Source organism: Dromiciops gliroides, chromosome 4 (assembly GCF_019393635.1).
Source record: "Dromiciops gliroides isolate mDroGli1 chromosome 4, mDroGli1.pri, whole genome shotgun sequence".
In the NCBI taxonomy this organism is placed as follows: Eukaryota; Metazoa; Chordata; class Mammalia; order Microbiotheria; family Microbiotheriidae; genus Dromiciops; species Dromiciops gliroides.
Window position 1 is genome coordinate 209,864,968 of NC_057864.1, and position 17,720 is coordinate 209,882,687.

A 17,720-nucleotide genomic window follows, 5' to 3' on the forward strand; every position below is an offset into this window, starting at 1 on the left:
CAAGAGGAATACATGCAAGAGCAGACACTGAACTGTCACATGAGGGGAGACATGCATGAAGTCAAGGTATGGCCGAGGGAACGGCTTTTGACAAATGTTGAGGTTGGATTCTCTTGGTTTAATATTTTATTTTATTTTTCCCCACAATATTGTACAGATGGCTGGAAGTATTCATCCCACCCATCTCACTCCTAGACCTGGCTTCTATGCTCCCTCCTATATGCCTGATGCCATGGACATCTCAATCCCATGCATCTGATTAAGTCTGACTCAGTTTCCTCCAATATGTTCAGTGGCATGGACATATATTCCATCCACCTATTTTAAGCCTGGCATACTGCATGGGCAGTATATATTGCTCAAGTGTGGGAATGCTCATATCCCATCATTTCTCTGTTCTTTTATGGTAACCCCCATAATTATCTCAGGTGTCATGATAAATACAGTGTTGAATTTGGCCTTGACACCTGTTACCAATATATTAGATTTTTGAATTTCTCATAATGGCATGAGGATAATTAGGCAGATGATGCAAAAAGTGATAAAACAAAGATAAAAATTATTTTTATTAATTAATATTGCAGCAATTGTCTTCTCAATTACCCTCCATAAGGGGGGACTATAGTAATATTATAATTTTAAAGAATGTTTCAATTTTTGTTTTATTATATGTTTCACGTGTTAACAACTAAGATTCTGTATTCCCTTAGACATGTTTTTGAGAACTTTCATTGTTTGATTTGATTATTGACAAAGCTATTTTAAAGTTGTGTTAAGCTCAATTTTGTAGGAAGTTTTCCTGGCTGATTACCAGCATCTACACCTCAACCCCTGAAAAGACTTCCATTCCACTACTACACCTAGAGGACATCTGAGAAAAGACTTTCAGAGACTTTAAATGAACAGTTTTGATTTGTTGTTTTTGTTGGTTTTTTTTTCTCTTTCTGTTATAATATACACCATCTGTAACATGTATTCTCTGCAGAGGCCCTCCCTTTGCAAGACTAATGTCAAAGCGTCGGTTCATGAGGACAAAAAAAATCGCTCCTGTTCCGTCAAGGAAACATTTTGTTTCTTGAGGAACAACAGGGGGGACTGTAACGATTGGAATAACGCCACCTGCTGGATACTTACTGTAGAAGAGTTCTGCCCATGAAGCGAAGGTCTTTGAGGGCAAGACCAGGCATCAGGAAGTGACGCAGACTAGTGGGAGGAGGAAGGAAGAGACTGGCGCTCAGTCTGGGGCTCTTTCCTGAGGACGCTGGCGGAGAAGGGAGCTAGAAATGTGCTCTCCCTTTAATAGATAGGAATCTAGGCCTTTCTCTCTCTCTTTACCAAATTCTTATTCTCCTTAATAAATGCTTAAAAGTCTAACTCTTGCTAAAGCTTGTAATTGATTGGCAACCACTCATTAGATATTTTAGACAGGGGCAGCTAGATGGTGCAGTGGATAAAGCACTGGTCTTGGATTCAGGAGGACCTGAGTTCAAATCCAGCCTCAGGGGGCAGCTAGATGGCACAGTGGATAGAGCACCGGCCCTGGAGTCAGGAGTATCTGAGTTCAAATCTGGCCTCAGACACTTAACACTTACTAGCTGTGTGACCCTGGGCAAGTCACTTAACCCCAATTGCCTCACTAAAAAAAAAACAAAAAACAAACAAACAAAAAGGGGGTAAAAGATGTCCCTTTGTGGTCGCCATCTGTTAAGGGTTAAAATTCTAGCTAAACTGTCTAAAATATCTAATGAGTGGTCGCCAATCAATTACAAGCTTTAGCAAGAGTTAGACTTTTAAGCATTTATTAAGGAGAATAAGAATTTGGTAAAGAGAGAGAGAAAGGCCTAGATTCCTATCTATTAAAGGGAGAGCACATTTCTAGCTCCCTTCTCCGCCAGCGTCCTCAGGAAAGAGCCCCAGACTGAGCGCCAGTCTCTTCCTTCTTCCTCCTCTCACTAGTCTGCGTCACTTCCTGATGCCTGATCTTGCCCTCAAAGACCTTCGCTTCATGGGCAGAACTCTTCTACAGTAAGTATCCAGCAGGTGGCGTTATTCCAATCGTTACAATAGATTTATTTTAAGTTTTTTAATAGAGGGAGGGTACTACAGACATTGTGTTGAATGCACTTTCAAATGAGATCACTGTGTTATTAGTTTTATCTAACTGGTTTGTTTTGTTACAATAAATCTCTTATGGAGTGAAAATAATCTGTAACTGTAATGTAAAAAATAAAACAGTAAAATAATAAAATAAAAAATGGAATTTTGCACACATTGACAGGCTTGATCATTATATTAGATTGTTGTTTGTTGTTTTTAACTTACTTTCTTTGTTACTAGGCTAGAGGTAATAAAGAAACAGGGTTTATCCAGTAATGACTATAATATAAAAACACATCTATAGAACTTAAAAATAAAATTCCATCTAGCTTATAAATATCAAGTCACACAGTCATTCTATTAGCTTTCCTTTAACCAGTGCTCAAAGTTAGAGAGGAAAAAAGGAGAAGTGGTCTGTGTTTTTGTTTGTTTGCAGCTGAATAAATGAAAAATGGTATGGCTTCCCCATAGATGCAGTACTTTGGGGGAAGACTGTCAAAAGTTCTGAGAGACATTTATACCTCCTCTGGGGGAAAAAAAAGAATTTATCCTTCAAACACTATTTTTTTTACTTAAATAAGTATTCTTAATCACATAGTTATGTTGTAGTAAGTCCATAATAAGTAAAACAAATTTCACGGTATAATATGGTTAGGAAAGGAAAACAAACTTACTCTGGGAAAAATATCTTGAGAGCACTACATTGATTTTAATTCATCAATGATTTATCAAGTTCCTATTCTGTGCTAGGCCCTGGGACACTAAGAAAAAAATAGTTTCTTCCTTCAGAAAGTTTGCATTCTACTACAGGAGATAAATAAATGGTTAGAGAATCCTTTGCCTTCCAGTGAACTGATAAATATCAATGCATACTTAAATTACATGGTACTATGTAAAGTAATATAAGGTGTCTATAAGTAAAGAAACTATCTCTTTTGGGGGATTTGTTAATGCAAGGCAACTTCAAATGCTTTCATCTCAGTTGACTAAGGCAACCCTTTAAAACTGTAAGTTGCAAAATAATTGCTGTTCTCCATTGGTGGAGGGAATTTCCTTCCTGGGAGTTCCCTAGACCAATGAAAGCATAGATCCAAGACTCCCTTCCCTCCATCAAAAAGCAGGCATTTGACATTTAAATATATGTTGTCTTTCAAATGGCTAAACTGAGGTGATAATAGAGAGCTAGGGAGATTAGAGTATGAGCTCAGAGCAGGAAAAGAAATTATTAATCTGGGAGCAGGAGTGATATAGAGAGGATGTTTGAGGACTTCTGTTCAGTGGGATGTGGTAGGAGCAAGATCCTATAGCTGCTCATCTGGAAGCAGCAAAACAATAATCATTTAGCCTTCCATGGTCGATTCTCCAGAAAACTTGGGGGAAAACTAGCACAATTTAGTAAAATGTGCTTCAAGGAACTAAGAGAATTTACTTTAGGATACAAGTGCCAAAATGAAGGAGATAGGGAAAGGTGAGAGAGAAGTGGTCTTTAGGAATTTGGAGGCAACCAGATAAGGAAGGAGTGAGGGAGACAGGAAGGCTTTAACTAGAGATGTGCTGGAACCAGCTCAAACCAGGTTGGGATAGCTGAATGTTAAATTGCCAGTGTGCGCATTTATACCTTGTAAATCAGCAACACCACAAATTAGGACTTGAGGTCTTGCTTTGTTGATTGTCTAAACTTAATAAAGTGATGGAGAAAATGTTAAGAATAAGGATTAAATTTAAAAGTGTGTCCTGCATACATTCCCCTCTCCCAGAGAGTCAATAGTTAAACATTTAACAGCACATCCCTGCCTGAAACCTGGAGGAAACAACTGATGGAGATTCCTCTCTTGCTGAGAGTTTGTAGGAGGCACTCTCCCAGGCCATAGCCTGGGAGAAAAGGGGAGGGAAGATGAGGAAAGAGAGGGGAAAGGAAGAAACATTTATTAAGCTCTTTCTATATGACAAACACTGTGCTAAGTAGCTTACAAATAGTATTTCATTTGATCTTCACAATAGCCTTGGAAGGTAGGTAATATTATTATCACCATTGTACATGTGAAAAAACTGAGGCAGACAAAGGTTTGCCCAGGTTTACACAACTAGTAAATGTCTGAGGCCTGAACTTGAACTCAGGTCTTCCTGACTCTAGGTCTAGTCCACTGTGATATCGAGGTGCCTCTAGGTATGTAGAATGAAGGGAGGTTATCCAGGGTTGCACTTTGGAAAGGTCTTGCCTAAATCCTAGCCTCTCATACTTTATAATGCACAGCTCAGGGTGGGTAGAGTGGAAAGAATGCCCTGACAACTCTAAATCCTGTGGTAAGTAGATTTCAGAGGATCAAAGCACAGCAGTCATGGCCAGCCAAATCCACAGCAACAGAGTGAGAATTCACATTCACTGGTCAAAATCAGGCAGAAGGAAGTTAGACAGGAGGAAGCCAGAGCGAGTTTATTTATCCACATAAGAGTTACAAAGAACTCAACTCTGTGAAGTAGATAGTAAAAGTATCATGAGAATTTTACAAATAAGGAAACTAAAGTCTTATATAAATTATAAGTGACTTGTTCTTGGTCACATGAATGTCTGAGTCAAGGCTCAAACTCAGGCTTTCTATCTCCAAGATCAGTCCATCCACAATACCACATGCAGATCCAGCATCCCATTGTGGGTGCGAAGTAGTAAGATTAAATTCAAAGAACCTGGTTGTTGTAGGATTATAGATTTAGATCTGGAAGGGACCTTAAAGGTTATCTAATCCAACACTCTCATTTTATAATAAAGAAACTGAGAGCCAGAGAAGTTAAATGATTTGCCCAAAGTGAATAAAGGGAAGAACTGGAAATCCAACTCAAAATACTAAAAATTTAGCTGCCTGATGGTACTCTTGTATCTTTTATTGATAACCTTTCCCTCACTGCATGCAGCCTGTACTGATTTTAAGTCTTCCTTAAAATATCTAAAAGGTTAGTATTCTATTATGAGGGAACAGGAGAAAAGGTGAGGGGGCCAAGGATGCCCCCATGATCTTCTTCCTATTAGATACCTGGTGTTTAGGAAACTCAGAAAGCTAAAGGGGGTGGCAGAAACTGAAAATGTGAAAGTGGCACCAGTGAGGAGGAAGTCCATTGTACCATACTCCTCCAAAACTCTCCTCTTCATTTTACTATCACAAGACCTTGGAATACTCTAGGAGTTCATTGCTTTAGTTTAAGACCATGGTTTTAGAAGACTCCCTCATAAAAATACATGCATACCTTGGAAAGGTTCCATACTATTCCTTTATCAATCATAAATACCTCAGCTTGAATTAGCTATTTAGAAAGGAGAGAAAAGCCCTAACAGGATGGAACAAACTTTGACAGGGGAGGAAAAACAAAATAAAGGTCTGCAGTATATATTTGTTGAAAAGAGAGGGCAAAAGATAATTCCAAAGGACTCATGATGGAAAATACTCTCCAAATTCAGAAAAAAGAACTGTGAAATGTAGATACAGACTGAATCATACTGGTTCTATTTTTTTTGTTTTCATTTTTTGAGGTTTATCCCTTTTCTTCTGATTCTTCTTTCACAGCATGACTAATGTAGAAATACATTTAATGTGATTGCACATATATAACCTATATCAGATTGCTTGCTGTCTTGGGAAGGGGGCAGGGAGGGGAGGGAGGGAGAAAAATTTGGAACTAGAAATCATATAAAAACAAATGTTGAAAACTATCTCTCAGGGCAGCTAGGTGGCATAGTAGATAAAGCACCGGCCCTGGATTCAGGAGTATCTGAGTTCAAATCTGGCCTCAGACACTTGACACTTACTAGCTGTGTGACCCTGGGGAAGTCACTTAACCCCCATTGCCCTGCAAAGAAAGAAAGAAAGAAAGAAAGAAAGAAAGAAAGAAGAAAGAAAGAAGAAGAAAGAAGAAGAAGAAAGAAAGCTATCTCTACATGTAACTAGAAAATAATAAAAAACTTTTATGATAATAAAAAAAGGAAAAGAGAGGGCAAGATAAGGGATCAGGAATGGGTGGTCATCAAAATCTATGGAAAAGCAGCTAGGTGGCGCAGTGGATAAAGCACTGGCCCTGGATTCAGGAGTACCTGAGTTCAAATCTGGCCTCAGACACTTTACACTTACTAGCTGTGTGACCCTGGGCAGGTCACTTAACCCCCATGGCCCCGCAAAAAAAAAAAATCTATGGAAAAGAATGAGGGCACTGGGCATGTTGGAGGAAAAAGCAAAAGAAGAGAGGAAAAACCTAAAATCTCACTAGTCTATAGCCAGTCCTGCCACTTGACTCTCTCATCAGTCTTTCTAAAACTTTTACAATAAAACCATTAGAAAACAATCTGAATCAGTGGGAAAGGAAGCTTGTCTGGGCATCAGAGGTAGTTGTTATTGTTGTTTAGTCATGTCCTAACTATACACGAACCCATGGAATTTGTCCATGATATTTTCATGGCAAAGATATTGGAGTGGTTTGCCATTTTCTACTCTAGTATGTCCCCATTTTACAGTTGAAGAGCTCAGGTAAATAGGGGTTAAGTGACTTGTCCAAGGTCATGCAGCTAGTAAGTGCCTGAGGTGAAATTTGAACTTGGATCCTCCTAACTCCATGCCCAGTGCTCTATCTACTGCATCATCTAGCTAGGTATCAGAGGACCTGAGTTCAAATTTTAGCTTTGATACTTACCTTTGTGAATATGAGCAAATAACCTCTCTAAGTTTTCCTTATTTATAAGATAAGGGAGTTGGACTAGATAGGCTCTAAATTCATTTCCAGATCCAAAATTATGACCCTATGAATTTTGTAGAGAATAGGCAACATGAGAAAAAAAAAAAAAGAGGAAGCAGCTAGGTGGCACAGTGGATAAAGCACCGGCCCTGGATTCAGGAGGACCTGAGTTGAAATCCAACCTCAAACACTTGACACTAGCTGTGTGGCCCTGGGCAAGTCACTTAACCCTCATTGCCCCCACAAAAAAGAAAACAAGAACATCTTCTTTAATAACAGAAGCTACCTTCCTAAAAGTGAGGGAGAATTGATTATGCAAATGTAAATAAGGCCCTAAGGTATGTATTTCCAAAAGGAAGACTTCATTGGAGAGGACAGGTTTGGAACACAATCACTTAGAATAATAATTATTATCATATTGCTAACTAATAATAACAACAGTAATAATGGCATTTGTAAAGTGCTTTTAGAGTTTGCATTTTACAAATGTTATCTCATTTTATCCTCATAACAACCTGGAAGGTAGGTGGTATTATCATCCCCATTTTACAGGTGAGAAAACTGAAGCAGAGAGAGGTTAAATGACTTGCCCAGGATCACATGACCAGTAATTATCTGAGGCTGGATTTGAATTTAGGTCTTCCTGACTTTAGGTTTAACTTTCTATCCACATAATCAATGTAGGAAAACATATCTAGCATATCATGATCTGTGTCGCTATTTTCTTAGAAAACATAAGTGTTTTAAAGTCTTATTAGGTCATTAATAAAGTGAATTTCCACTAGAAAAATGGTTATTATATAAATTGGTATATACCAGTTCTCAAATTATATTCTTATCTATATATTATAGAAACCTAATATTGCACAGAAATTCCATGACATGAATATTAGATATATCCCCTAACACCAATATTATGAAGGGACTTATCAATTTTTCTTGAACCTTTACAAGTACTGAATGGATGGATATGTTAACTATTTTGCAAATGAAATAAGAAATACTTACTCCGTCCTGCAGTCACAGAGTGGCAAAGAAAGCTCACCAACAAGACTAACACAGGAGAAATCATGATGAAGGATTCTCACACAAGCAATCAAAATGGACCCTCTCTGTTAAAAAGAAAGATACAAACCAGAGAATGCTTAAATATTAACTATTCATTTACTTTGATCTTTGTAAATAGAAGATAAATTATCAAGATTTGGAACCAACCCAAATATCTAGTATTTTCTAATCATTTAACAGTAATTTTTATAGTTTCATTGTGAAATCTTTGATGGTGTTTTCTGTTTCAGTGACATCTGTGATTTTGACATAAACTGTTTCTTATTTGTTCCACATGTATGCTGATAATTCCCAAATATGCTTATTTAGGCCAGAGGTTTCATTCTATTTTCATTTTCATGTTTCCTAGATTCATGAAAGGACATCATTCTAGGGCTGAAAAAAAAATACTGGACTGATAGTTGAGATCCAGTTTCTAGCCTAGATTCTGCTTCCAACTAGCCAGGTCATTTTGGTTAAATCACAGTTTCACATTTTCCTAATTGGTTAAATGAGAATTGAATTTAATAATCCCTGAAGTCCATTTTACATTTAAGATTCTGTAGGATGTCTCTACTTAAACATTTGGTTTCCAATGGAAATTTCACATATAACAACAATAATTACTAATATTTATATATTGCTTTAAGATTTAGAAATTGTTTTATAGGTATTATCTCATCTTAAGCCTACCCTTTTCCCCCAATAAATGATCAACCCTTCCCTATTTTTTCATGTTGTCAACACATAGTGTTGCAGGTCTCTAGGCTTAAAACTCTGGAGTCATACATGATTTCTCTTTCTCCATATTAGGGGAAGCTAGGTGGTGTAATGGATAAGAGCATTGACCCTGAAGTTGGGAGGACCTGAGTTCAAATTTCACCTCAGATACCTACTAGCTGTGTGACTCTGGGCAAGTCACTTAACTCCAATTTCCCAGATGTTTATATGGGGCCATCTCCAGTTGTCTTGATATATATATTGCCACTGGACACAAAAGGCTCTGGAGGAAAGAGTAAGGTTGGTGACTTTGCCCAGCTTTCCCTCACTTAAATCTAATTCACTGCAAATCATGACATCAATCCTGATGTCATGGTCCTCTTTTATAATGAAGGACAACAACAACAACAATCCCGTATTAAATCTTGACAAAGTCCTACTGGTTTCTCATCAACACTTTTTAGAATGAATTTCTATCCTTTCCCCACTATTATTGGAATGAAGAGATGAAAAAAATAACATCTACCTGGGGTTGAGTAGGATATTTGAAGTATCCTCTGCCTTATTCCTGCCATGTACTAGTAGGGCTCTTTAGGAAGCTCAGAGAAATCCCTTTATTGGTCACTGAGCAGGAGTAATTCAGTGGACTTTTAATCAGAGAATGATTCTACCCCTATTACTGTCTTCCTTTGGTCTTGCAGGTGGCATTAGGTAGCTCAGAAAGTTCCCTAGAAGAATAGATAAAGAAGAGCCCTCCCTTTGACTTACCTGGCCACCCTGCAGCTGTAAGAATTTGGCGGCTAAAGTATATCTCCTACCTCAATGAACTGAGTCTAATTCTCAAAACCCTAATTACCTCTTCTGTTTCTATTTCTGTTTCTGTTTCTTTCCTGAGTGTGTAATTAAATATCAACCTTAAGATGGTTGTGTCCAGGCTTAGAGGTGGCCTTGGGATCTTGAGATGCCCAAGGGTTCTTTTGGTCAAGCTAACTGGAGGCATTGGAAATTTTTGTATCAGAGAAGAATACCTTCAAAAAAAAAAAAAGGAAGAGCCTAACCTCTTGCCTGACATGGACGTTGGAGCAACAAGGCAAAGTTGAGATGAAATGTAACAATGTCACTTCAGCAGACCCCCAAACTGCTTCATGTTCTTTTAAAAAAAATTTATTTATTGTATTCTGAACTTAAGAAATAAAATAAGCATTTCATAACATGGTAGAATAGAAAAAAGATAATTGCACATGAAACTGCAAATGTATTATGTACAACTTGCTATTCCCTTTAAATACACAATAAAGTTTTCATGTAACTTTCCCTCTATTCTTCTTCCCTTCCCCCATGACCCTAGAAATGGCTACCATTAGACACAACTATGTATGTATGTATTTGTGTGTATATGTATGTGTATATATGTGTGTATATATGTATATATAATATAAAATCATTCTATACATCTATTTATCAATTCTTTCTCTGGATGCAGATAGTATCTTCCTTCATAGGTCCTTTGTAATTAATTTGGATATTTATAATAGTTAAGATGACTTATTCACTCAAAATTCTTCTTCAAACAATATTGCTGTCACTGTATACAGTATTCTCTTTGTTCTATTCATTTCACTCTTCATTATTTCATGCAAGTCTATCCATGTTTTTCTAAAATCATAAAGCTCATCATTTCTTATAGCACAGAAGTAATCCATCACAATCATATACTACAACTTGTGCAGCCATTTCCCAACTGATTAGAATTCTGATGAGTTCTCAACCTCCTGAGAGAGTATAATAGTAATTATTTATGAACCCTGATTTTCTGTGTTTTCTGTCAAATTATGCTCATGAGTGTTTAACATTTCCTTTGTGATTAGAAAATAAATACCTGTCCCACACCCAATTTTTATTGTATATTTAGTATCTTTCTACTTCCTGTTTTGGGAAGACACTATCCATGGGCCCAAATGTCAGATTAAACAAATACCCCTCAGGATCCTGGGGTGGGACAAAACTAAAGCGTTTGATAAAAGAGAGTTTAATCTGTTTTATGAGACCCCATACCTGAGTCCATAGTAGAAGGTCCCTTAGTGGAAAGGAAGAAGATAAAACTCTCCAGCCTTTTACACCTAACACCAATTATCATTAGAAATAGATGAAAACATGGACATGACTTGGAAGAGAAAATGGGTGAGTTAATAGTGTTGTCTAAGAAGGGAGCTGTGCTAATGAACCATGCCTAATTCTATCAATTCCTCTATGGTTGGGCCACCTCAAAATTTCCCTAAGAAATGGTTATTTGAGAGATCAGTATGAAAATGCAGGTAATCAGATATTCCCAGATATGTTTTTCTTATTAAACCCTTTTTAAAGAAATGCAGTATCCAAACATTATAAGGAACTCAATTTTTTTTTTACATTATGTGGGATGCACTATTAAATGTAACTAGGATATTAAATCAATTTATATTTTATCTTTAATGTTCAACAATGAGCTAATGACAACATTAACCTGAGGAGCTGGCTAATATTAAATAGTCAGTGTAAACCAAAACCCAGAGAAAGTCTGCTGAAATGGCAATGGTATGATTCTCCTGATCAGTCAGGGAATATAGAAATATTAAATCAAAGGTATATTCACAGCTAAATTGATATATTCTGGTGTTAAAGGTGCTGATCCCAAATATCCAGTAATCTCTTATGAATCACAATGTATAGACACTTAATGGAAAATGTGTATATATATATATGTGTGTGTGTGTGTGTGTGTGTGTATACATGCATGCATAGATGGAGATACATACACACATATTTATCTCTCCATAAAATTTATCTTCATAGTGTATTTTGCAAGAGAATTTACAAATATTTCCTTGTCCTAGTTTTTAGATGAGACATTGACTATGGGTTCAAGGTCTCTACCTGATTTATATGTTAGACCTCCTATTTCTAGAACCATGTACGGTTAGTAACTTTCTTATTTACTCTACAAGCACAGACTTTGACCACAAAATTAAACATTTAGTAACATTTTAGATTGTTTAGAAAGTAGGCTCTTGCTTGTTGGGACCCAGATCAATATCTACTGGCTAGTCAATAAAAAACATATATCTACTTTTCTGCCTATAGCAAAGTCTGTCTATTGAAAACTATTTTCACACTTACAATCAGGCCAAAAAGCATCTTGCTCCATTTGATGGACCTATTTAAATGTGCTACCTTTATTTATAGAAATCCACAGTTGACACTGTCAGCACAAATGAAATCTTACTGAGATTCATTGCTTAGAACTATAGCTTCCTCTATCAGAGACACTGAGGTTGCATATTATGATGCACTTTTTTCTAGTACGGGTTCCCACAAATTATTTTTGTCCATCTACCTTTTCATTAAAAAGGACACTTCTCTCTATGTCCATATCTCTCCACTCACACAGCCTTGCTGCAGGTCCTCATCAACACCTATTTCTTGGATTATTACAATAGTTTATTATTAATAATTAATCATTATTAGTAGCTATTACAATAGCTTCCTGGTTTGTCTGCTTGCCTCAAGTCCTTCACTCATTCTCCACTTAACTGTCAAAGTTATTTTCCTAAAGCACAAGTCTGACCAGACCAGCCTACCCTCCTCCCACCCCCCCCCACACCCAGCTCCCACAAACTCAATAAGCTCCAAATTGCTTCAAATTATCTCCAGAATCAAATATAAAATTCTCGGGTTGATGTTTAAAGCTTCTCACATCCTGGTCTCTTCTTACCTTTGAAATCTTCTTACATTTTAACCTTCTCCCTATACTATATGTTCCTTGAATATGACACCCCATCTCAAGGCTCCATGCCCTTTCCCTTTTTTTGGCGAGGCAATTGAGGTTAAGTGACTTGCCCAGGGTCACACAGCTAGTGTCAAGTGTCTGAGGCCAGATTTGAACTCAGAGCCTCCTGAATCCAGGGCCAGTGCTCTATCCACTGGACCACCTAGTTGCCTCTCCATGCCCTTTCCCTGGTCATCTCTCATTCCTGGAATGTTCTCCTTCCTTACTTCCACTCACTGGCTTCTCTACCTTCTTTCAAAACTCAGTCTAAATCCCAATTTCTGCAGGGGGCCTTATCAGAGGCAGTCTTCTCCACCCCCAGATCTTGGTACTTCCCCTCTGAGATTACTTTATATTTATGTAGAATACCTCTGTACTTAACTTTTATGTGCCTAGTGCTTTGCATGCTTTCTACCCATTTGAATGTAAGCTCCTTGAGGGCAGGGATTATGTTTCTTTGTATCTCCAGTGCTTAACACTGTGACTGGCACAATGCAAGTGCTTAATAATACATGTTTGTTCATTGAATGCCTTACAAAGAGAAGATTTCTCTCCCACTTCCAGGCACCTGACTTTTTGATACCAGCATGCTCTCTCCTTAAATTTCCCTTCAGCCTGGAAAGGTGCTAACTTCTCAGGCAAAACATCCTTTGCATGGTCAAGAAGGTGCTCTTGAATGAATGGGGGCTCCTTTTTCTAAACTTGCTAGATGATGTCACTCTAGTTGTCTTGTCAGTTGCCCCTGACTAGTTTCCTGAATAGTATCACATACCAGGACAGTAGAATAGGAGTCATGGTACACCTTGTTTATACATTAAAATATAATCATGTCCATTGATTTATTGATTCATTTAAGCTGTTCAGGGCCTTCCATGACTATATTAACTGAGAGGAAGTAGATCACCAATCCCTTTACACTATAATCCTGCATACTTGGTTCATGTGTTAGTTTGGCTGAATTATTTTCATATCTTCTTTTTTTATTCTTTATATAAGGTATAGATTGCTGGGCAGAGTAGAAGAGATATTTGAAAATGAAGGTGATATAAAGACAAACACTATTAATAAAAACATTTTCTAAAAAGAATGACTGAGTCAAAAACCAAGTTATAATGTAAGAAAAAGAGGTTAGGTTAGGATTTATTGATTAATTCAATGAATCCCCCAATCATCTTAATGAGATTATAGGATATAGAGCTTAGTCTGAAGAATACCTTCAATAGAGCCAAATGTATGCCTTAGCTTGTGTAGGGAGGATACAGTAAACTGTCCCCAGGGACTTTGGCTGCTTCCACGATGATAGACAGAGAAGGCAGGATCTTGCTAAGAGAGCCACTTTTTTTCCTTAGTGGTATATAAAAACAAGATTTTTTTTCCTCCCAAAACCTCGGACTTCCAGAGGCAAGTGCAGCAAAAGGAAAGCTTGGGGAGATTTTTCCATTTCCCAATAAGCAGAACATGGTAGCTCACAGTAGAGGTACAAGAGTGGCCTCTGTTTGTCCAGGCAAGTCTGAACATTGCATTCAAGGACCTTAAGTTCCTGCCTGCTTTCTGTCTTTCTTTTTCCTTTCCTGAGAATAGGTTAGAGACTAGTAATCTAGTGAGAATGGAAATTTCTAGCCTTGAAGGTTATCTAGAGATTGATCTGAAGTTCAAACATTCCTTTTCTAGAGTTCCCAAGATATTGAGACTTTCTAAATTTCAGAAGGCTGTCTAGGGAGGGAATATTTCCTATACAGCACATGCATTGGAGAAGGAAGAGCATCTTCATTAGAGCATTTCACCTATAGCTAAAGGACAAATGCTATTTAATAAAGGGCCGGGAAGTATAGAGCTTACTAATCTTCTCTGAAAGATGCTATGAATTGTTCAGACAGCATATGTCTAAGGAGAATGGCAAATATTTGTTCAATAGTCCCAAAATGAGTCTTGATCTTCTTGGAGTATACTAATGAGTCTAATGGGTTATTTTTAGTGCCTTATGTTTCTGTATTTGCTCAGGGCTAGTTACAACTCCTTGTTAGCTAGGTGATACGATGGATAGAATATTGGACCTTCAATCAGGGAGACTCATCTTCCTGAGTTCAAATCTGTCCTCAGCCATTTACTAGCTGTGTAATCCTGGGCAAGTCATTTAACCTTATTTGCCTTACTTTCCTCATTTATAAGATGAACTGGAGAAGGAAATGGCAAACCACTTCAATATCTTTGTCAAGAAAGAAATCATGAAGAATTGAACATGAATGAAAACAACTCAACAACAAAAATTTGTGAATCCTCAGGGGTATTTGTGAGTCCTTCATCTTATTCATTTTGGGATGGAAGAAATCTATGTCATTCCATACCCACTGATATAAAGTGAGGATCCTTTTACCTATTTCAGAAGCAGCTCTAACACCATCATTCTCTTAGTTAAGGTTCAATGTTGCAATGGAACAAAACAGTCAAAAGTCACTGAATATTTAACAAACAATCAAATGCATCAAAGAGATGCAATTAGGATGCAGTGGCACTTAACTTCTCTGGACTCAACCTTGCCTCTCATATAGAAATACATTGGGATTTTAGGGTAAAATATCCTTAATGGAATAGTGACTAGCATGGTCTTGAGAAATCCACCGAGTTAGAGAGGCCTTAACTGCACTTGGGTGATACTTTTTATGTCCTTAGGTGTCTAGGAAACTATGTCAGGGAAACTGGCACCAATTAGGTCTGGAGGCTGCTGCTTCTACTTTTAGGGAAAACTGGTCCCTGTCACCCAGAGGAAAGCAGGAAGGGTGGGCCTAACCCATCTTGCAGGGAAAAGCTGGTAGATTTCAGTTCTATCCTAACTTTGGGGGGGGGGGAAATAGTTTAAGCCATACCTAAACTCGATTTATATTTATCAGTGTTATCTTTCCATTAAAATGTGAGCTCCTTGAGAGTAGGGACTATTTTTGTCCCTTTTTAAATCCCTAGTCCTTGGCACAATGCCAAGAACAAGCATTTAATAAATGTCTGTTGACTTGATTTGGAGTGGAACAGTGAATAAAAAAGATCTGATCCTTTGGAGTCGAGCCCCCCGTATTAATTCTAGTCTGTCTGTCCTTGGGGGAAAGCTAGCTGTAGGCAATGGGTGACCATTGAAATAGCCAAAAAATGATGTGAAAGATAACAACAATAACAATACAATATAAAAATTTATGAGCTACAGCCAAGGTAGCAATTTATTTCCCTGAACCCTTATATTAACAAAAGAAAAGAAAATGAATGACTTGTTGAAATTACACATAAATAATTGGGAATTATGTTTAATTGTATTTGTTATGTTTAAAGTTAATTTGTAATAAATCAATTTCAAAGTACAAGGTGGAGAGACTTGGTTGGAAGGCAATTTGTTTGAAAAATAGCTGAAGGTTTTTTAGCTGAGCACAAGCTAAATGTGAGCTAACAATGTGATAAGTGTTCTTAAAATGTTAATATAATTTTGTGCCACATTAATAGAAGTCTAATTTCCCTGGCACTAAACTCTCCACCAAAATGTTACTCTAATACATCTTCCTGGTGTAGAGGTGATACTGAGTTATGTGCCAGAAGAGTACAAGTACTGGTTCTACCAAGCCAGAAAGGATTCAAGTATGGACCCAGGGATGGAGCTTATGTCTTCTAAAAACAAATCTAGAGGGGCAGCTGGTGGTGTAGTGGATAAAGCACTGGCCCTGGATGCAAGAGAACCTGAGTTCTAATCCAGTCTCAGACACTTGACACTTACTAGCTGTGTGACCCTGGGCAAATCACTTAATCCTCATTGCCCTGCCAAAAACAAAACAAAACAAAACAAAAACCAAACTACAGAAAGGAAGGCACAAAAATACACTGGTAAGAGGGTTGTGGTTTCACCCAATTCTAAAAAAAATGAAGAATTAATCACTACCCTTTAATCTACAGATAACACTATTGGAACTCTAAGTCTTACAAAAATAATGATGAAAACTATTTTTGCATGTAATTGGAAAAAACAAAATAAAATACTATTAAAAAAACAAATCTAGCTAACTTAAGAGAGAGAGATTTATCATCATGTTGTTTTCAGGGTCATGACTTTTTCAGCAACAGTATTTTTCAGAGAACAACCACTGATATAAATGAGCTGTGATATGTGTTGGTGAAGGAAAAAGAAATTTACCTGATACCTTTATTATATATTTAAAAGGAATAATAAGTTGTACATAACAGATTTGCTGTGTCATGTGCAATCATCTTTTAAAAATTGTACTATGCTATAGAAATGCTTGTTTTATTCCATATATTAAAAATAAAACAAATAAATGTGGGAAAAAAGATAGTCACTGACAAACTAGATGGTGTCTGGAAAAAGGCAACAAGTTTGGTATTTGTTGTCCTGTGAGAAGGCAGAGGACCATGGCATGATTCCTAAAGGGCATTGGTGGGATACCTAGCTCATTATAGACAGAAATAAAATTAATCTTGATGTTGCTGGCTATTCTGCAATATCCACTATCATGGAGTCCACTAATCAATAAATGTTTATTAAGCAACTACTGTGTGCCAGACTGTGCTACAAATGTTGGGAATAAAAAAGAAAGATGAAAGCTGGTTCCTCCTGTCAAGGAGCTCACAGTCTAATAGGAGAGACAACACAAATAAGATATATACAGGATAAACTGGAAATAATCAACAGAGGGAAGCACCAGAATTAAGAAGGATCAAGAAAAGCTTCCTGAAGGAGAGATTTTAGTAGGATTGATAATGCCATATCTTTTTCAGTTGTCCCCTCTTTCTCTATACACAGGAAAGCCTCAGAACACACTGTTAAATGAGGGACTACGTGCTAAGCAAAGAACAAGTTTCATCATTATTTGCTGATGCCTAGTAAATCCAACAGTTCAGTACCTCTCTTGGGGTCAGTCCAGTTTTACACACATTCAAACAAGCAGGGACTTGAAAATGGTATAAATTATCCCACAGATACTGGCCACCAAACCTATAGCCATGGATTTGGAATCAAAAGATTTGAGTTCAAGCTTTTCAATTTTGAATAAGTCATTTCTCTCTGGGCTCCATTTACCTTCTCAGTCTGTTTAAAGGGAACTGAATAGATGAAAAAGCAGTGAAGCAGCACTGTATGTAGAGAAGATGTACATATATGAGTTCATCTGAGAACCAGAGTGGGACATAATGGAGAGCACTTGGGTGAGGATCAATGTAGGGATAAAAAGGAACAATGTTTTTTGTTTTTGTTTTCGTCAGGCAATGAGGGTTAAGTGACTCACCCAGGGTCACACAGCTAATAAGTGTCAAGCGTCTGAGGCCGGATTTGAACTCAGGTCCTCCT

The 17,720-nt window shown here is 37.3% G+C and overlaps 1 protein-coding gene across 1 annotated transcript in view; it reads right to left on the reverse strand.

Annotated features, from left to right (window-relative positions):
* Positions 1 to 7,943, reverse strand: part of APOH (apolipoprotein H) — a 28,404-nt gene extending 20,461 nt beyond the window's left edge. Inside the window, exon 1 of the mRNA XM_043999287.1 lies at positions 7,822 to 7,943. Coding sequence (XP_043855222.1) covers positions 7,822 to 7,885 — 64 coding nt within the window. The 5' untranslated portion in view covers positions 7,886 to 7,943. The remainder of the gene's footprint in view (positions 1 to 7,821) is intronic.
* Between the last annotated feature and the right edge of the window lie 9,777 nt (positions 7,944 to 17,720).